Source organism: Lepidochelys olivacea, assembly GCF_965140295.1.
Source record: "Lepidochelys olivacea isolate rLepOli2 genome assembly, chromosome: 6".
Lineage (NCBI taxonomy): Eukaryota > Metazoa > Chordata > Testudines > Cheloniidae > Lepidochelys > Lepidochelys olivacea.
The window spans coordinates 86,392,596-86,412,913 of record NC_140416.1 but is presented as its reverse complement, the minus strand read 5'-3'; the positions used below and the strand labels follow the sequence as shown (position 1 = coordinate 86,412,913).

General features: G+C 46.3%; 1 protein-coding gene across 1 annotated transcript; it reads left to right on the top strand.

The window, feature by feature from the left end:
• Window positions 1-4,399: 4,399 nt before the first annotated feature.
• PROX2 (prospero homeobox 2) lies at window positions 4,400-19,988 on the top strand. The gene is made up of 5 exons (XM_084632766.1): window positions 4,400-4,526; window positions 10,997-12,635; window positions 15,469-15,570; window positions 17,177-17,371; window positions 18,682-19,988. Exons 2-5 carry the CDS (start codon window positions 11,136-11,138, stop codon window positions 18,865-18,867), a joined length of 1,983 nt encoding a protein of 660 aa, XP_084488892.1. The 5' UTR covers window positions 4,400-4,526; window positions 10,997-11,135; the 3' UTR covers window positions 18,868-19,988.
• Window positions 19,989-20,318: the final 330 nt, after the last annotated feature.

The following is a 20,318-nucleotide window of genomic DNA, read 5'->3' as shown; positions in this document are numbered from 1 at the left end:
ACAAATGGGGAAACTGAAACTCAGAAAAGTGAAGACTTTCCTAACATCACAGAGAGTCAGTGACTGAACAAGGAATGCCTCTCAGGAGCCTTGACTCCTAGTCCATTATTTCTGACTAACACACCACGTGCTCTCTTTTAGCTAGGAACAGGACCCAAGAATTCTGATTGCCAGATCCTCTGCTCTAACCACTAAATCAGACATCAGAGGTTCTCAAAGAGGTCCATGGAGTTCTTGCTTGTGGGCCACAAAAAGCAGGCTGGTTAAAGTTGCTATAAACCTCCTTGTTTTCACTTGCTAAAATCACACTAGAGACAACTAGAATAAATTACTTTCTGGACAGTACATTTGATATAAACAATTGCTGTATTTGCCACAAGCATGTTACCTGGTTAGAAATGGGAAGGGAGGTCATCTGCACAATTGCAAATGGGAAGAAAGGTACATGAAAAAGTCTTCCTCTTAATGTGTAGTGAATACTCTTGCAAGGTTTGAGAACCCCTGCACTAAATCATGCAATAGTCTGTGATCATGTAATAAAAGACTGTATTGTAATGAGGCATCTGCTCCAAAGGGTATAGTAAAGATTGCTTGTACATCTATAATGTAGGCATTTCCTATATTTTGAGCATCTAACTATGTAACCTTAATACTCTCCATAGAATTTGGCAAGCAATTTCCTAGGGATTTTTAAAAGGAAAAAGATGAGAAAAAAATCAATAGGAGACACTGTCCGAGGCTTTGAAACTCTGCTGGCTTGTAAAAAAAAAAAGGAAACAGAGCCCGTAAAGCTCCAAACCTAGAACATTTTCAGTTATTCTTCACTGAAATGCTGCAGTCCTTGAGCAAGACCACCAGAAAACAGCTGCCCTTATCAAAAGATTCCTGCCTACCAGGAAAAAATATGCATGCTAGGCTTTTATTAACCAGCTCTCTAATTTAAGTAGCTGGGGGGAAATTAGAAGAGTAAGAGTTTTAGTAAGAGTAATAGATTAATTCAGCTGAGCAGATGGATTCATTCAGTCTGGTCCCAGGGGAAATCCATCCTCACTAGAGCCCTCCAGCCAGGGAGCTAGTTACAAACATGACATCATCTGAACAAGCTTTCACTAGTCAATTATACTTCCCCATTAGTGAGAGGTGAAAGATTCTTTAGTCACTCTTTGGTGTCCATTCCTGAAGCCAGGTAGATTATTTCCCACAGTATATTTACATACAGTTCTGAGGGCAGGAGGACACTTATTTACTAGCTACTGTGAACTAATGGTTCAAGTTACTAGAGTTACTGTTAGCAAAGTGCTTTGAAGATGTAAAATACTAAGTACCTTTGTTCTTTACTAGGGCTGTCAAGTGATTAAAAAATTAATCGTGATTAATTGTACGACTAAAAAAATTTATTGCGATTAATCGCATTGTTAAACAATAATAGAATACCCATTTATTTAAATATTGTGGATGTTTTCTACATTTTCAAATTGATTTCAATTTACAACACAGAATACAAAGTGTACAGTTCTCACTTTATATTTATTTTTATTACAAATATTTGCACTGTAAAAACAAAATAGTATTTTTCAATTCACCTAATACAAGTACTGTAGTGCAATCTCTTTATCATGAAAGCTGAATTTACAAATATTGAATTATGTAAAAAAAACCCTACATTAAAAAATAAAACAATGTAAACTTTAGAGCCTACAAGTCCACTCAGTCCTACTTCTTGTTCAGCCAATCGCTCAGACAAACAAGTTTGTTTACATTTGTAGGAGGTAATGCTGCCCGCTTCTTGTTTACAATGTCACCTGAAAGTGAGAACAGGTGTTCGCATGGCACTGTTGTAGCCGGAGTCACAAGGTATTTACGTGCCAGATGCGCTAAAGATTCATATGTCCCGTCATGTTCCAGAGGACATGCGTCCATGCTGATGACGGGTTCTGCTCAATAACGATCCAAAGCAGTGCGGACCGATGCATGTTCATTTTCATCATCTTAGTCAGATGCCACCAGCAGAAGGTTGATATTCTTTTTTGGTGGTTCGGGTTCTGTAGTTTCTGCATCACAGTGTGGCTCTTTTAAGACTTCTGAAAGCATGCTCCGCACCTCATCCCTCTCAGGTTTTGGAAGGCACTTCAGATTGTTAAACCTTGGGTTGAGTGCTGTAGCTATCTTTAGAAATTTCACATTGTTACCTTCCTTCTGCTTTGTCAAATCTCCAGTGAAAGTGTTCTTAAAATGAACAACATGTGCTGGGTCATCATCCAAGATTGCTATAACATGAAATATATGGCAGAATGCAGGTAAAACAGAGCAGGAGACATACAATTCTCCCCCAAGGAGTTCAGTTTAATGCATTTAATTAATGCATTATTTTTTTAACGAGCATCATCGGCATAGAAGCGTCCTCTGGAATGGTGGCCAAAGCCTGAAGGGGCATACAAATGTTTAGCATATCTGGCATGTAAATTACCTTGCAAAGCCGGCTACAAAAGTGCCATGTGAACACCTGTTCTCACTTTCAGGTGACATTGCAAATAAGAAGCAGGCAGCATTATTTCCCATAAATGTAAACAAACTTGTTTGTCTTGGCAATTGGCTGAAACAGAACAGAGTGGATTTGTCGGTGCTAAAGTTTTACATTGTTTTGTTTTTGAGTGCAGTTATGTAACAAAAAAAATTCTACATTTGTAAGTTGCACTTTCACGATAAAGAGATTGCACTACAGTACTTGTATGAGGTGAATTGAAAAATACTATTTTGTTCATTTTTTTTACAGTGCAAATATTTGTAATAAAAATAATATAAAGTGAGTACTGTACACTTTGTATTCTGTGTTGTAATTGAAATCAATATATTTGAAAATGTAGAAAAACATCCAAAAATATTGAATAAATTTCTATTGGTATTCTATTGCTTAACAGTGTGATTAAAACTGTGATTAATCGTGATTAAAAAAATTAATCATGATTAATTTTTTTGTTACATAATGTGAGTTAACTGCGATTAATTGACAGCCCTATTCTTTATACGTTACTCCTTTCCCATGTGTCACATACACCTCAGAGCTTTCTCCAGCTGCAGCAAAGAACAAAATCCCCCATTGTATTCAGAGCTGGAATCTCACATTAGAAAACTGTTGGTCACTACAATGTATTGCTGAGGATATCTGGAATTTCAGCTTCCCCCAGTGTCCATAGATGGCCAGTGTTCTCTTCCAGCACCCTTTATTAGCTGTTGTAGGCCCTGCTTATGCTGGGGGAGCCTCATTCTGAGTGAGATGCATTGTTGTCTCATAAGCCCTGTCTCCAGCATGGATGTGAGGACAATAGCAACTGAGGAACAGCATGTTCCCAGACCAGGTTCAAGCTCCAAAATCCTCTAAGATGTTGCTGTCTTCCCACCTGCATTATTACTATGGTTTTCCTAGGACAGTGCAAGCCTCTGCTGTGTTCAGCTTTACAGGAGAAGAGAGTCTTTATCATTAGGACTCCTCCGGTGCAGAGGCACCCCCTGTTTTCCCTTCCTCACAAGGCCCGAGAGAGATGCTGTCAGCCAGCCTCAGTATTGTCACAAAGCTCCTGAATCCTCATGAGCTCTCTCTAGGAGCATGGCTTGTCAGAGAATTATCACAGGGGTCAGAAAGGCATTTTCCCCATGTGCAGCAGTGCATCCCTTGCCAGGTGCAATATGGGAGATTTTACCTTCCCCTGAAACACAGCATGCATTATATGAGTCTAGAGGAATTGATGGTGTGATGTGGTATGGCAGAGGTAGGATTCTGGGTGACAATTGCCCTTGTGGTATTGGGAACTATGCCGTTCAGGGCTAAGCTTCCCAGATACAGTCTGGGCAAGACGTTTTAAAGCCCTTGTTATTATGCACAGCCAGTTGGAACCGGATACAGAATAAAGCAGAGCTCTTGCAAGTTCCTTAAGCACTGGGTGATCACTCAACACCACAGCTCTGGGGTTGCTCTAGGAACCAACCGTTCCAGTCCTGCTCCCACTGCTCATCCCTGCCCCAATGATCTGCTCCTACAGTTCCATCCTGATCTATGGCAGCTCCTGCTCCTCCTGTCCTGGCCGTCCCACACACAGCTCTGCCAATGCATAGATATCCTGACCTGCAACAAGTTAGAACCCAGAGGTTAATGCACAGAACTCTTCTACCACTGGGAATGGCCCTATCGGAAAAAAAGGTTTCACATGTTAAGACCCAGCCTCTGAGACAGCTGACTTCCTGTGTACCTGAGTGGCCCAGCTGCAGATGGAAGGTCTCCCTCCCCGCTCCCTGGCTCTGAACCTGACCTCTTCTTCTTTCATCTGCATATTCAGAAGCACCTTGAAGCTGGTTGGCTGCTTTTGGCCTCCCCATCCCCCTCTTTAACAGGGACCAAGCTCAGAGGACTCTTCAATGCCAGTGCTAGTGCTTCAGTGCCTCTTGTTTGCCACACTCTCCAGACACTCTGGGAACACAGGGTACCCTGCAGGCGCCTACCATCCCACCCGCCACACACAAAGGGGGACCAGGTGAGTGAACCATCTCCCTGGGGAGGAGAGAGACTAAGCTGGTTCCTATTCAGGGTTTACATTGAAAACTGGGAAATCTGGCAGTTTTGGGGAGTCTCTCCATGGGGAGGGTTTGCAGAATATGGCTCTTCTGAGGAGGTTTGCAGATGCTTGTTGGGGAAGTTTGGGGTATAATCTGGTTAAGGGACGGTATTTTCAGGAGATGTTGAGGGTAGTCTAGCTGTTGGGGGGATCTTTTCTTGGGGAGGTTTGGGGGGTATCTGGCTGTTTGGGGTGTCTGTTCCTGGGGAGATTTGGGGGGGTGTCTGGCCATTTAGGGTGTCTGCTCTTGGGGTGGTGGCCTGCTGCATTCTGAGTAGCCTCATTTGGGATTTTTCTCCCTTTCTTGTAAAGAAGCCTGGGTAGCTAATAGTAACACTCAGCATGAATAATGACAGGTTTCAGAGTAGCAGCCGTGTTAGTCTGTATCCGCAAAAAGAAAAGGAGTACTTGTGGCACCTTAGAGACTAACCAATTTATTTGAGCATAAGCTTTCGTGAGCTACAGCAGCCGATGAAGTGAGCTGTAGCTCACGAAAGCTTATGCTCAAACAAATTGGTTAGTCTCTAAGGTGCCACAAGTCCTCCTTTTCTTTCAGCATGTATAGAGTGCTTTAAAAACATCCACTAATTAATGTGAGGAAGGACCTGAGGGCTCTGACAGTGAAATGGCAGGAACAATTCACCCAAGAGCTAATGTACAAGTAGGGGCAGGACCTCCATTGCCATAAACACTGACCGGGACCAAACCTGAACTCCAGGGCATTAACATGTACATTGCAAGAGGTAGGGGGCACTGACTTGAGACTCCTTCCCTTTCCCAACCCTCCCAAAGCATTTTGGTTGTCCCCCGGTGCCCGGGGTTGCCTCAGTCCTAGAGGCTGAGAAAAGCTGGTGTGTTCAATGAAGATAGGTGAGCTGGAGCCATCCCCAGCAGCAGTGGAGGAGACCCCTGTGTGCAGAATTGCCCTGGGTCCGGGAGAAGCAGCATTCCTTGCTGAAGAATCCAGTGTATCTGAATGAGAAGGGAGTGAGCAGGGCGTCTCCATGTGCCATGGAAGGCAGGGTGCAGAGTACATTCTGCTTCTAAGAGCAGATGCTTTGGAGGGAGGGATCTGAACATTTTCCTCAACTTGTCCCCTGGGCCCCTTGATGTGGGTGACTGGAGGGATTCTGCCAGGCCCCAGAGATGCAGCCTCTGGCCTCATCCCTCCAATACTGCTCTTTCTGAGGCTATTTTTTGGTTCTGCATAGCATATTGGGGAATGGCTGCTGGTGCACAGGGCACTCCCTGTGTGTGCCAGATCCCTCATGGGCTACAGAAAGATTGAAGAAAACCACGAAAATTCAGTGGTGCTGGAACTGGAGGTGCTGCTGCACCTCCTGACTTGAAATAGTCATAACAAACACCAAATACATGGTTTCCATCATCAGCACCCCCACTATAAAAATTGTTCCAGTATCCCTGCAAAAATTCAGCCAAAAGGGCCCCTTCAAGACAATCAGCAAATGCTCGGTTCCCCTATCTAGCACTCCTGGGATGCACAGGGAACTCACAGAGTGTATGCAGCCCTGCTCCATCAATTCTCTGATACAAGGTTTAAAAGGTGACCACGCACATTTACAAAACCCCTCATTCCAAAGGAAGATGAGGAGGTGTAGGGAGCTTTTCAGGAGGGAGAGAAATAGGTTGAAACTGAGGGCTTGTGTCCCACTCTGTAACTCTTTGTGAGGCAGGAGCAGCTCAGGTTAATGGGAAAAGCTGATTCTAGTATTTTTGGACAAGTTGAAAGTTTATGGCCAGCTCAATAGCTATCTATTGTATTTACAAGGAGCCTGTCACTTTGGTATCTGGAGCAAGAAAGCTTCAGTTTAAGGAGTTTGTAAGATCCTGGACTTTACCTTTTCAGGTAAAAAAGATGAGGCACTGTGAGGGGGTGAAGTGCCAAAAGAAGGAGGTTCTGCAACAAACTGGTACATTAAAGAACAAGTCTCCAGTACATATGCCATACGTCCAAGTGGTCTGAAAAAACTCAAGAAAGAAGTGGCTGAACTATGCAAATACAGGAATTATATATGGCTTTATTAAAATTAGCTCCTATACCAGAGGACTGGAGGGGAAGAAAATGTTAAGTCTATCTTTAAAAAGGTTAGTAGGGATGATCCTGGGAATTACAGACCAGTGACCCTTACTTCAGTCCCAGGTAATAGACTGAAATTATCATGGGAATGGGCGACGGGATGGATCACTTGATGATTACCTGTTCTGTTCTTTCCTTCTGAAGCACCCGGCACTGGCCACTGTCAGTAGACCGGATACTGGGCGAGATGTACCTTTGGTCTGACCCAGTCTGGCCGTTCTTATGTTCTTATGAAAGACAGAATGATAAAATGCCTAGATGAGCATATGATGGGGATAAAATAGCAGGGTGTCTGTAAAGCCACACAGATTTCTGTGTGTGTCAACAAACAGCAGAGGGATACAAGAGAAATGGTTGCTATAACTTACAAAAACTTAAAAAAAAAAAACTTTGACCAAGCCGCTCACAAGAGGTTGTTAAGAAAACTAAACAGTCATTGGGTGACAGGCAAAGTACACTACTGCGGTAAATCGACCTACACTATGCAACTCCAGCTACATAAATAACTATACTAGATGCGATATATCAACCCCCGCTGGATCGATCGCTGCCCGCCGATCCAAAGGGTAGTGTAGACAAGCCCATAGAGTAGGACTAAATGGTCAATTTCCAGCAGGGCAAAAAGTCTCCCAGGGTTGGTGAACATATTTATTAATGCTATGGAAAAGAGGGAGAACACTGGAGTGGCAACATTTACTGATAATACAAAGGGTGTGTCTCCACTGCAGTGGGGAGCGAGTCTCCCTGCTTGAGTAGATAGACCCGCCCTAGCAGGGCTCCAGGTACTCTGGGTCTGAGCTTGGGTGGCTGCCTGAGCCTCTGCAGCAATTCTTAGCGTGCTAGCTGGAGCCCAGCTAACAGGAGCATGTCTCCCTGGGCTGGCAGGCTCGCTCTCAGCTCCAGTGTGGACATCCCCTAAGATAGTTAGGTTAGTCAAGTCTAGAGAACACAGCGAGAAACTTCAGAGCAACCTAACACAGCCGAGTGAATGAGTAGCATGACGGCAAATGAAACTCGCTTTTGACACATAAGAAATAATGATCTGAATTACTCTCACACACTGGTAGGGTCTACAGCAGTGGTTCCTCAACTGGGGTTTGTGAACCCCTGAGGGTTTTTGAAATGTTACAGGGGGTTCTTGGGGAAAAAATTCCCTAATGGTGGACAGAGCTGTCCCTAGGGACCCCAGACAGCACAGGGCCAGCAGCCCAGAGCCCCTGGACTTCCAAGTGCTAAGCAGATCAAAGCAAGCACAGCTATCACACTGAGGAGATTTAAACTTCAAGGCTCCTTATAAGAAATCGAAAGGGAGGTGGATATTTGTTGCTGTTTTTAAAATTAAATAGGCAGCTAGTATTGTTTTTTAAATTATTACAAAGAACAAGTTTAAGCTTTATTGTAACGTGCGTTGTTTGCCTGGACTGCTCAAAACCTGAATGCCGGTGTAGGAGGAACTCTTTGAGTTGGCTTCTTAAATACCTTCATGCTGTTTCACATCTGATACTCCTTGATGAAATGTAAGGAGCCTTGACTTATAACAGGCTTATTCAAAGCAATACAAGCTACAAAAGTGAGATCTTGGAAGAATGTTGCCATTTTCATAATGTAATAAAAATACTGTAATGATAAATAATAATTAATAATAAATAGTGAGTAATAAGCATGGCATAAAGACAAATTTTATATTTCCAAGATCACTGCTTTTATAATTTATTCTCAAGTAAAGGAGAAAATCCCTGGAAATGTTCATTTTTAGGAGGGGGTTTGCAAGACTTGACATTTTAGTGAAAGAGGTTCACAGGTTGTTAAAGTTTGGGAACCACTGGTCTACACAAACTGTAACCACTCAGGAAAAAGCCCAAGGGGTTATTGCAGGCAGCATAATAAAGTGTCTGTTCAATGTGCAGTGGCAGTTAAAAAAGCAAACTAAATGTTAGGCTGCAAAAGGAATGGCACATAAATCAGTAGTATGACCTTGCCTGGAGTGCTGCTCAATTTTGGTCACCCTGTCTCAAAGGGATATAGCAGAAGTAGAATGGATTCAGAGATGGGTGAGCAAAATGATGAGTGGCAAAGAGTAAAGAGAGACTGAAAAGACAGGACTGTTCAATTTAGAGAGGCGATATGCTAGAGGTGTACAAGATAATGCATGATTTAGAGAAGGTAAATCCAGCACTCCTATTTACCCTTTCTTGTAATATAAGAGCAAAGGAATGTTCAGAGAAACTGAAAGGCAACCAGCTGGAAACTGGACATATATCTTACACAATGCAGAAATTAACCTGTGGGATTCACTGCCGCAAGCTAGCATTGAGTAGAAGAGCTTAGTATTTTCCTATAAGGATCAGATGTTTCAAGGACAATAAGAACAGCTACTGACATATTAGATATTATTTTAAAATGGTTAGAAGTAATATAAACCCTCCTGCTTCAGGATGTAATCCCCAGCCATGAACTGAAGAGGGTTAAAAGGAAAAAGCCCTATGGGTGGGTTATTCTGTAATTGTCCATTACAAGGTTTCTTGCATCTTCCTCTGCCCCATCTGGTACTGGTCACGGTCAGAGACCGGGTACTGGCTGGTTGGAGCACTGCTCTGATCTGGTATGTTAGTTCTTATACTCCTAACTGCCAGGTCAATGGCTCATGCTCTGCTCATCTAACCCCCCAGCCCCTCTCCTTTCATTTTCCTTTTTAAAAAAAGCTCCTAGAAATAAAATGCAAAGCATTGTTTTAACTCCTTAGTTCTAATGTACATTGATAACTGGAGGCAACATTAAAGAGTGTCACTGCTTCTGGATCAGTGAAACTTTTGGATAGCACTGCCAGCTCTGTAGCTCTTCTGAGCCTGATGCTGAATGGTACCTGGGTCTGTGTGTGTCAGACCCTTCTTACCCAAGCACTAGTCCTGCTTCAATGTGTGTATGCCTAGGTGCCCAGTGCTGACAGTCATTTTACTCAGGAACAACCTGTGCCCTGCTGTGGATGCATTCAGATGCTCAATGCTGGCAGAACCGGGCACCATCAGTGCCCAGCCTCAGATATATTTGTATGATACTAATGAGTGTACTGAGGAGCTGGCTATTCAAACTGAGTTGTGTGTAATGTCTGACACCTGTATGTTTCAGGCAGAGGCAAAGTCCCATAGCCTACACTCTGAGGATTTTACATGTGTTTGCATTATCATCCACATAGAGTCACTTTCTGAACATTAGTATTCATGTATCCAGACCCTGGGAAGGATGGAGTAGTGAGGCCACCACAGAGAGATGAGGCACTTGTCTATTCTCCAGCTGCCACAGCCCCAGATGTGGGAAAGCCTTGTGAGATGTAGGGATGCACAGAATGCTAGATGTATTCAACAGCACAAGTGAACACTGGAACACAAAGATATGGGGCTCATGAAGAGCAGTCAGATTTCTCCTTTCAGAATGATTCAGAAAGGGTTTTCTGCAATGCGAGGAAAGCCAGGACAGTCTGAGCTGAAGTGTACCCATAAGTGCCACCTTCTTACAACACCCACCTCAAGCTGAGGAACTTTGAGGATACAGCCCTAAGCTCCCTTTCCTGAACTAAGGGGCACCTCAGAGAACCTCTACCAAGGCTTGGTTGAAACAGAGTTTGGATCTGAAATCTTTCTGGGTATTTATACTATGCTCATCACCACTGTATCTGAGTGCCTTACGGAATTCCATGGGTCCACCGTGTAGTCTAATCAATGCGGTTTTGTGGTTCTGTCTACCTATCTTCTGTCTCTCTTTAGGCATTTACGTTGCACACATTGTCTAGGATTCTCTTGCTCTGGATTGTGGGGAAGGGTATATAAGACATTTAATATTATTTATTGGGAAGCTCTGGCAAGGAAGGCAGCAATGAGATTTGTGATCATTTTAACCTCTCACGGAAGTATAATCCAAAACTACAGGCTGGCTGCTTAGAAAGTTCTGCCTCCTGTAGCTGACAGTTCCACTGTTCCTGGGGATGCAAATACCATGGCTGCAGAGAGAACCTGGGCCCAAACCATGAATGATCATATATTGAATGGAGAGCCCTTGTACTGTCCCGAGCACCAGGAAGGTGTGCTCGTGCGGTCCTGCATTGTACAACAGGTTAGCTCAGATGTTTTTAACTGGCTGGAGGCTTTTCAGCACTGGTGAGTGAAGTGGGTTACCATTGAGTAGGGAGGTCACAGAGAATCAATCACAGGGAATCAGTGAGGAGGAAATGTTCCCACACAAATGGAGAGCTGACACAGTAGAGTTCACTGGGTAACATTTCTTGCTCTTTTCTCAGCTCCAGCTCTCAGAAACAGCTAGCACATCAGCAGTCCTCAAGTCCTAGGGTGTTCCTGTATAACAAGTACCATCATCAAAACAACTGCTGAGTGGCAACTGTTGAGTGTCAGGTCTTCATCTTCAAGAGTGGAAAAACTATGAATGGGAGCTGTGTCTCTGAGCAGGATGGAGATAGCTCGAGTTCAGGACACTCAGGTGGGCAGAAAGAAGAGCCCTGTCTCCAAAGAGACTCGTTGTTCTCTTCCCCCAGTGTGTCCATCATATCACAACTCCTCAACCAGACAATCGTTAACAGGAGCCTGGATCCAAACTTCCTTTTCCCTTCCTTGCAGACAACGGAATCACCCCAGGAAGCCAGGGACTGCCCATCTTTTAAGAAAGGGACACCAACCCTGGCCTCCCCTCTGTGCTATACTCCAATCTCCAGTTTTGGTGACACAGACCAGTTCTATAATGAACACTTACGAGCTAAGAGGGCCAGAGTGGAAAGCATTATCCGAGGTATGACCCTCTCACCAAACCCTATCACACTTGGTACCAATGGGGAAAGAGACAGAGAACGCCCTGTGGAGAAAAGAAGTGAGAACTATAGGGAGAACAAGAGAAAGCAGAAGCTTCCCCAGCAGCAAAGCCCACATGTAGCACAGCTTGCAGGAAGAGGCAGGAGCAGTGCCAAGGCAGAGGAGTGCCACCAACTGAAGGAACAGCTTCAAGTTTTGCAGCAACAGCTGAGGCAGCTTCAAGAGAAATTCTTGCAGGTTTATGAGTTCAGTGATTCAGATCAAAGCTATGAACGGATGGCGAAGACTATGCACTTACTGAAGGGGAAGTGTGGAGACAGTCTAAATGAAAGCCGTCAGGCTGCTACCAGTGACCAACACAGAACTCTTCTTCGGAGGAGCATCTCAGAGATGGAAGAACACAAAGTGTCAGAAGAAGAAAGGAGAATGGAGGATCTGGGTGAACTGTCCTCTGAAGAAAGAACCTTTTCTGAGACATTAAAGCATGAGCTAGCCACAGTGGTATCTCAGACGGTGGACACAGTTTTAAAACAAATATTGTCCAAGCCATCAGGCCATCTGGCTCAGCTGTACAACAGCCTCCCAATCTCAGTGTCAGACAGCAGAAGAGAGGATTTTGCCACTGAGGAATACTCCAGCAGAAAATCGCTTCCTGGGGCTTCCTCCCAAAATTTGGTAAACTCACTGACTGAAGCCCACACAGAGGCCTTGTCGCTAGTCATGGAGAAGTCTCCAGACTTTCATGCTCACCCAATCAGTTCAAAAATAGCTAGAAAACCCTGCCATGTGCCTAACATGAATCATCCCTTGGTCATGACTTCTCAAGTTCAAGAAAAACAGATTCTTAGCCAGCTACTAGAGTACAGTCAAAATAGCCATTGGAACAGCAGTCCTCACAGAATTGCCTCTTCCCCAGACTGGGCTTCTCAAGAGTCCCTAGATCTACCCTGGAGAGCAGTCAAATTGAAGTCATCAGTCATGAGACACCAGCAATATCCAATGTCCCTTAACACTGCTGAAATGGAAAATTTGACTCTTCTTCCAGCCAGGAAGGCAGAATGTGGAGAGCTGCAGACTGTGATGGATGGGATGCCCTTCTCCTCAGTCCATATATCCTTTAGTGACCATTAAAGATCAGCAATTAGAGCCTCAAACATGAGTAGCTGCTCTTAAGGTTGCCCCCTCACCTACATGCATGAACCTGAGACAGTACAGGGGCTGGTTAACTAACAGGGTTTCATGTACTACTGTGAGAAAGCAGGGCATCAGGCTCCCCTTTCACATGGTGCTGGCAGAGGGGCCTGGGCAGAAGAGACCAGCTGACTCAGATCTGAACCCTCCTGAAGGCCTAACACATAAGCTCCCTCTCCTCCATTCAGGAGGGCTGTACTGAGCTCTGTTCACTTTTCAGAGTAGCAGCCGTGTTAGTCTGTATTCGCAAAAAGAAAAGGAGTACTTGTGGCACCTTAGAGACTAACCAATTTATTTGAGCATAAGCTTTCGTGAGCTACAGCTCACTTCATCGGATGCATTCAGTGGAAAATACAGTGAGGAGATTTATATACACACAGAACATGAAAAAATGGGTGTTTATCATGCACACTGTAAGGAGAGTGATCACTTAAGATAAGCTATTACCAGCAGGAGAGTGGGTGTGGGGGGGGGGCAGAGAGAAAACCCTTTGTAGTGATAATCAAGGTGGGCCATTTCCAGCAGTTAACAAGAACGTCTTAGGCTTGAATAGAGACTGGGAGTGGTTGAGTCATTACACAAAGTAAAAAGAAAAGGAGTACTTGTGGCACCTTAGAGACTAACCAATTTATTTGAGCATAAGCTTTCGTGAGCTACAGCTCACTTCATCGGATGCTTATGCTCAAATAAATTGGTTAGTCTCTAAGTACTCCAAGTACTCCTTTTCTTTTTGCGAATACAGACTAACACGGCTGTTACTCTGAAACCTACACAAAGTAAAACTATTTCCCCTTGTATATTCCCTCCCCCCCACACTGTTCCTCAGACATTCTTGTTAACTGCTGGAAATGGCCCACCTTGATTATCACTACAAAGGGTTTTCTCCCCGCCCCCCCCCCACTCTCCTGCTGGTAATAGCTCATCTTAAGTGATCACTCTCCTTACAGTGTGCATGATAAACACCCATTTTTTCATGTTCTGTGTGTATATAAATCTCCTCACTGTATTTTCCACTGAATGCATCCGACGAAGTGAGCTGTAGCTCACGAAAGCTCATGCTCAAATAAATGGGTTAGTCTCTAAGGTGCCACAAGTCCTCCTTTTCTTTCTGTTCACTTTTGTTACTCCTGGCTTACCAGAAGGTGGCACTATTAGCTAACACTGCTCATGCGAAAGACTCAGAGAAATCTCATTGTGGAACACTCTGAGTTCTCAGCAGGCAGGAGCTCCCTCTCCCATCGGATCCCAGCAGAGACCCTATTAGTGACCAATGCTCCCCAAGATAGGCCCATGGACTGAAGCTTTCTGCCCACCCGGAGTGAACACATTTGATTTTCAGCAAAACTGTCCAGTGGACTAGCAAAAGGCCCATTTTGGTGCTAATGCTCAACACATCCAATGTTAGGGTTGCCAGGTGTCCGTTTTTTGACTGGAATGCCTGGTCGAAAAGGGACCCTGGCAGCTTTGATTGGCACTGCTGACAGGGCAGTTAAAAGTCCCATCAGCAGCGCAGCGGGGGGCCTGGGGCTAAAGCAGGCTGCCTGCCTGCCCTAGTTCTGTGTGACTCCCAGAAGTGGCTGCCAGGTCCTTGCAGCCCCTAAGTGCATGGGAGGCAAGGGATGCTCTGCGTGCTGACCCCGCCCTAAGTGCTGGATCCGCAGGTCTGGCTGGGGACTGCAACCAATGGGAGCTGTGGGGGTGGCTCCTGCAGGTGTGACGGCAGTGTGTGGAGCCTCTCTGGCTGCCTATGCGCCTAGGGGCTGCAGGGACCTGGCGTCTGCTTCCTGGGAACCGTGGTAAGTGCTGCCGGGACCTCCGCCCCATGAACCCCCTCCCGCGCCCAAACTCCCTTCCAGAGCCCGCACCCCCACAACCTCCTGCCCCAGCCCTGAGCCCCCTCCTGCACCCCAAACCCCTCACCCCCAGCCTCATCCCAGAGCCTGCACCCCCAGCACAGAGCCCATACCTGCCCCCGCACCACAACCCCCTGCCCCATCCTGGTGAAAGTGAGTGAGGGTAGGGGAGAGTGAGCAATGGAGGGGAGGGGGATGGAGTGAGCATAGGCAGGGCCTCAAAGAAGGGGTGGGGCAGAGGTGGGGCTTCAGGGAAGGGGTGGGGCAGGGGTGTTCAATTTTGTGCAATTAGAAAGTTGGCAACCCTATATACATCACATTCCAAAGCACTTTACACACACTAACATATTATCCCTCTCCCTTCTGAGGTAGAGTAAATGGGTATCAATGTATTTATTTTACATGTGAGGCTACTGAGACACACAGGTGGAGTGACTTTCCCCAGGCCCAGAGGATGTCAGTGACAGAGCTGGGAATAGAACCCAAGCGCTCCTGACTCACAATCCCATTCTCAGGCCATTTCTTAAATCTTGGTGGCCACATGATCCTGGCACTGAAAACCGATTTTCCACAAACGTTCACATTACTGTCAGCTAGGGTGGGGGCTCCTGCTGGCTGCAACTCTCCTGGGACTGTCAAGGGGAGAAGTAGTCACTAGTGGAGTCTTTATTGGGGTCAGATAATTAGAGGATTCCCTCAGATGGGGATTCCTCAGGAAGCACCCTTCTTCCATCACGCCCATTACCATACAGCAGAGAGTGGGCTGTCTGTGCAGAAGAGACATCATAGGTAAAGAAAGGCATGCTGGAGGCATCCTTAGGAGTGTCTGGCCTTGTGCAAATTCAATGATTTGTATGTGCAGGAAAACAGGAAACAGCTTTTCCTTGACTCTGGAGTAAATCCAGGAGGCTCTGACCCCTGGCCACCTGAAGAAGGCCAAGCTGATGTTCTTCTTCACTCGCTACCCCAGCTCCACTCTGTTGAAAACCTACTTCCCTGATGTCCAGGTACAGCTGCTTATCCCAGCTCTGCTGCCAACCAAGCCTGACTGGCAGTGCTGCCAACCTCAAAGCTCCCGTTTTTGCCAATCGCATGTGAAAAGTAACCCAAAAGTCACCAAATGACAGTTTGCTTCCAAAAGCCCCAATTTTTGCCATTTCAAAGAAATCACCATGGTTGGCAACACTGGCAGTGGCTGCTCACTTGCACGCGGGCCACTTCTGGGTTTATACCCCATTGCTGCCCGCCCCATTGGCTACCACCCCGCCCGACTGGAGACATCCCACAGCCAAAAGGGTGACCAGATGTCCTGAAATTATTGGGACCGTCCTGATCTGAGGGGCTTTGTCTTATATAGGCAACTATCCCCCCCACCCCCCCCCAAAAAAAAGTCCCCATTTTTCACACTTGCTATCTGGTCACCCTGGCCAAACGGAAGTCCTGCTTTACCACAGCCAGCAGAGTTCTGTTCCCAAAGGTTCATGTGCCACGTGGCTTCTGCTGTCCGGGAGAGGTGGACTTAGTCCAGCTGCACATACACCTCAGTGTCTGCTTATTCAAACGGCCAACAGCTGACAGCAAAGAGATCACGACTGGGGAGCAGCAGGGCTCTAAGAGTTTGTCTACATGAGCCCTGCAGTGCCGAGTATGAGGATGTGAACTGCAGTTTGTAGAAAAACACTGCATGTAATCCCCCGCTCCCCTCTTTCCCCCCGGATGCTGCAGATATGAACTAACAGATGCCCAGTTTGCATGAACATAACCCTCTTCAAACTTGTGTGCATGCTGCAATTCACCCCTCTGTAGTCTGCACTGCAGGGTCGCACTGTCGCATAAAAAAGCTGCCTGTTGCAGATTCAAGATTGTTTGTCATAGAGGCCTTTCAAAAGTAGCCCAGATGATGAAACCTTGCCTAGGGTGGCAACACTGCTTACTGGCCTAATTCCCCGGGTTACACTATCTCATGCTAGAGGGCACGAGCTCACAATGCTGTAGGTTCTCTATTTGCTTTAGCGGCCCCTATGGCTGATTAAGGAGCAGCACTGTCTTCTCATTGGGCTCTCCCCACCTTGCCAGCGACAGTTTGGGTGCAGGGACAGCAGCTGCTTCAAAAAGTGTGTGTGTACGCAGGGGATAGAACAGAGGAAAGGATGGTCAAAATCTCGGGGTAGAATGAGCATCCAGATGGTCCTCTGCAGCCATACCAGCTACCCCTGCTGCACATACTCATCCCTGTGCAAAGGACATGGGGCATGACTAGATGGGATGCTTTTGCCAGGGCTGATGGATCAAAGGAAAGTTTAAGCTAAGATTCCTGGGCACCATCTGTGACATATGTACCTGGACTGTACTCTCCTCCCAGGCAAAATACAAGGAGAATCTTTCCTTCTCTGTTGGCAGATGATCACTGAATTTCACCCAGTCATTCCCCATGTGACTGTCGGGGGCTGGGGGTTCGTGTTTTTGAGGAAGCTAGAATGGGTTCTTTCATATTTTTGGTGTCTAAGATTTCTACATTTATTTTCTTTGCTGAAATCTGGTTCCTTCTCATGGCGCCCAATGGGAACAGGGGTTTAACCCTTCCTTGCTCCTCTGGTGCATGTCCTTTCACAGTTCAACCGCTGCATCACTTCTCAGCTCATCAAGTGGTTCAGCAACTTCCGTGAGTTTTACTACATCCAGATGGAGAAGTTTGCCCGACAAGCCATCTTGGAGGAAGTCACGGATTCCAAACACCTGATGGTTTCTCGGGACTCTGAGCTCTTCAGAGCCCTCAACATGCATTATAACAAGGGGAATGATTTTGAGGTAAGACTGTGCTCAGCCAGGATGGAAACTTCGGGGTGCCCCAGAGTGCATCTAACCAATGGGTCTGCAAGCTGGGATCAGTGCCATCCCTTAGCTCCCATCACAGAGCAAAGGGAGAGAGGGGGAAAACAAGTTCTGACCATAATTACAAAGGATAGAAAAACCAGGCCTAAGGACCTGCAGCCTTAATTCTGGCATCACTAGTACATGTAACAGAGTCAATTGAGTTTGTGCTCAGCTCTGCTTGTAATGGTTTGACTTAGGGGCTTGATGGTAAAAAGACAACTGCAGGCAAGTCATTTATGGGCTGATTTTCTCAGGCACTGGAAACCTGCAGATCCCATTGGTTGCAAAGGCTGCTGGGAAATCAGCCCATGCATACTTCACACTTGTCATCTTCAAAGCATTTTACGAATATTGATGGATTTCTTCTCACAGCTTCCAAGAATGTGCGTGAGGCATTAGTCCCATTGTAAAGATGGGGAATCCAAAATACAGCGTGGGTAAGTGACTTGTCCCAGCTCACACACTGGGAGTCGTGTCACAGCTGGGATTGGGACTTCCTGGTTCCCAGTCCTGTGCTTGATCAGACCTCTCCATCTGATTATCTGTATTCTTATCCAGTGCCTGTCTCCATGGTCACCAAGTGTCCAAGTCTCAGGAGGGACCTGTCACCCCCATGTGCCCAGATGAAACTCTGACTTTCTTCGCAAAGGCTTTAACTGTCCTGAGATGTGAAGGGCGAGGCTCTGGATGGTGCCTTATGTACTCTGGGACAACCTGCCATCTTATGGCCCTCATGGGAATCACCATGGACTTGGAGAGGGCAGTCTGAGCTGTATGTCCGCTTAGTGCGGAATCACGGGTTCCTTATGTGGGAACATTATGAGTGCTCACCCATCGTCCTGTAGGGCAGGACTAACCAGATCTTCTCCCCTAAATGGAGGAACTACAGCAGATTTCTGCCCTTGCTGTCCCTGAGGATGAAACTGTGTCCTGGTTGGGAAGCACCATATGGGAAAGTAGTGGAGGTTATTTGGGGGAATCAACCACCCTGCTAACCTGAATGAGCAGCTGGGCTACTTGTCTGGGAGGGGAGATTGGAGAGAGGTTCAGCTGCTGGGGAGCTGGGTATCCACCCCTGCGGGGATTGGGAAGGCTGCCAGTATCTGTCTCTGCCAGGGGGGAGGCCAGAAGAACCCCCTCTCCTTGTGTATGTTTGGCAGGGTGTGCAGCAGCCCTTCCCATCCTCCTGGGACTTCCAGAATAGCACACTTGCCTCCTAAGTCTCCTTCTCTCTTTGTTTGCAGGTCCCTGATCGCTTCCTGGAGGTTGCTAGCAGGACCCTGCGGGAGTTCTTCAGTGCTGTCAGGACAGGGAAGGACTCTGACCCCTCCTGGAAGAAACCCATTTACAAAATAATTTCAAAACTGGACAGTGACATCCCGGATGTGTTTAAATCTTCCAGCTGCCTCCAAGAACTACTCCAGAGTTAAATCTGCATGGGAAGTGGCCTAAGACTATGTCATGCTGCAGCTTGATCAGAGAGAGGCTGGCCTGAGCTAAGCAGCTGTGGGCCCGGCCTACATTGTGGGTAATGTTACTAGTACAAACAGCAATAGCACCATTTATTATGACTATATCTAATCTGGTCTGAAGCGTGCCCTCCCTTCTGGTGAGGTCTATCTATTACATACGTGAACTGCCAGTATTTTATGTCACTCGTAATACCAGTGATTCCCAAACTTTTTACCTCACGGGGCCAAGAGCCAGGCACTAGGAGCAGAGCCCCGGGAACGAGACTGTCTTCTGCAGCCCTGGGCTCGGGACTGGGACTGGAGCCACTGGCACAGGGCCAGCAGCTGGGGCTGGGAGCAGAGCTGGGTGGTGCTCCCTATCTGCCCCCCACGGGGGCTAGCCCAGGCCCCAGCCACGCCCCCTATGGGAGTACGCCCCACAGTTTGGGGACCTTTGTGTTATACGTTGTAGCTCAAAGCAAGTGAGGCCTCATGCCTTAGACCTATAGGGAAGAAGGATGGTGGTTATGTCATCTGGCTGGAAGATCTAAGTTCTATTCCTAGTGCTGCCCTAGCATGCTGTGTGACCTTGGGCAAGTCACCTTCCCTCTCTGTGCTTTGGTGTCCCCGTCTGTAAAACAGGGCTAATATCATTCCTGTTTATAAATCAGAGGTCCCTGATGGAGGGTCTTAATAAAGGGCAAAGAATTCTTGGCCAAGTGAAGCAAGGTCCTACACCCAACAGCATTTCTGTTTTACCATCTGTTTGGAGTTAATATGATAACTTTTAAATACTGCAATGATCAGTTCCAAAATTCCAGGCCCCAGGACTCGCATCAGATATCAACAGGACTATCAACATGCCCATGTGATAGATGCAAAACAATAATTCCTACAATAGAGCTCGTAACGGAACAGATGGAGGAAGTGGATGACATGAGAGAATGTGGGTCCCTTTCCTGGCTCCCCAGCTGCTTCCTGTAAGAGTGCCTCTTAGCCTTTGCACGCTGGATCCAAACATTTGAGTGTACTTTTTAGTGTGCATTTGTGAAATAGTATAGCAGAAGAAATTGCTAGCCAATTACTCTCTCTTTTGCTGTCGCAGCAGACTTGGGGAGGGCAGGGGAGGGAGGGAGGTATGAGCAGCTGACCTGAGCAGAGTCCCATGATCAGTTGCCATGAATGCAACTGATATTGTTCTGTAGTGCCATCCTTGATCAGCCACTTGCCTAGGGATGGAAACTCACTGAACTCATGAAATTAAGCTCCAAGTTCTCTTTGCACTGACTTGTATTTCTGTTGACATAAATTCCTTAACATTTAACCTTCCTAACTGATAAAAGAGGAGAAGCCACCTGGTTCCCTCTTGTGCCAGCACTGTTGAGAGGACTATGATTTAGGGTATGTCAGTCTTGTATCCCGGCTTTTTC

What these genes read in the sequence shown, in the direction of transcription:
- PROX2 (XM_084632766.1), top strand. Translation starts at nt 11,136, where the DNA reads ATGAATGGGAGCTGTGTCTCTGAGCAGGATGGAGATAGCTCGAGTTCA. An exon ending in CCTACTTCCCTGATGTCCAG is followed by an intron (nt 15,571 to 17,176) that starts GTACAGCTGCTT and finishes GTCCTTTCACAG; the next exon opens with TTCAACCGCTGCATCACTTC. An exon ending in ACAAGGGGAATGATTTTGAG is followed by an intron (nt 17,372 to 18,681) that starts GTAAGACTGTGC and finishes CTTTGTTTGCAG; the next exon opens with GTCCCTGATCGCTTCCTGGA.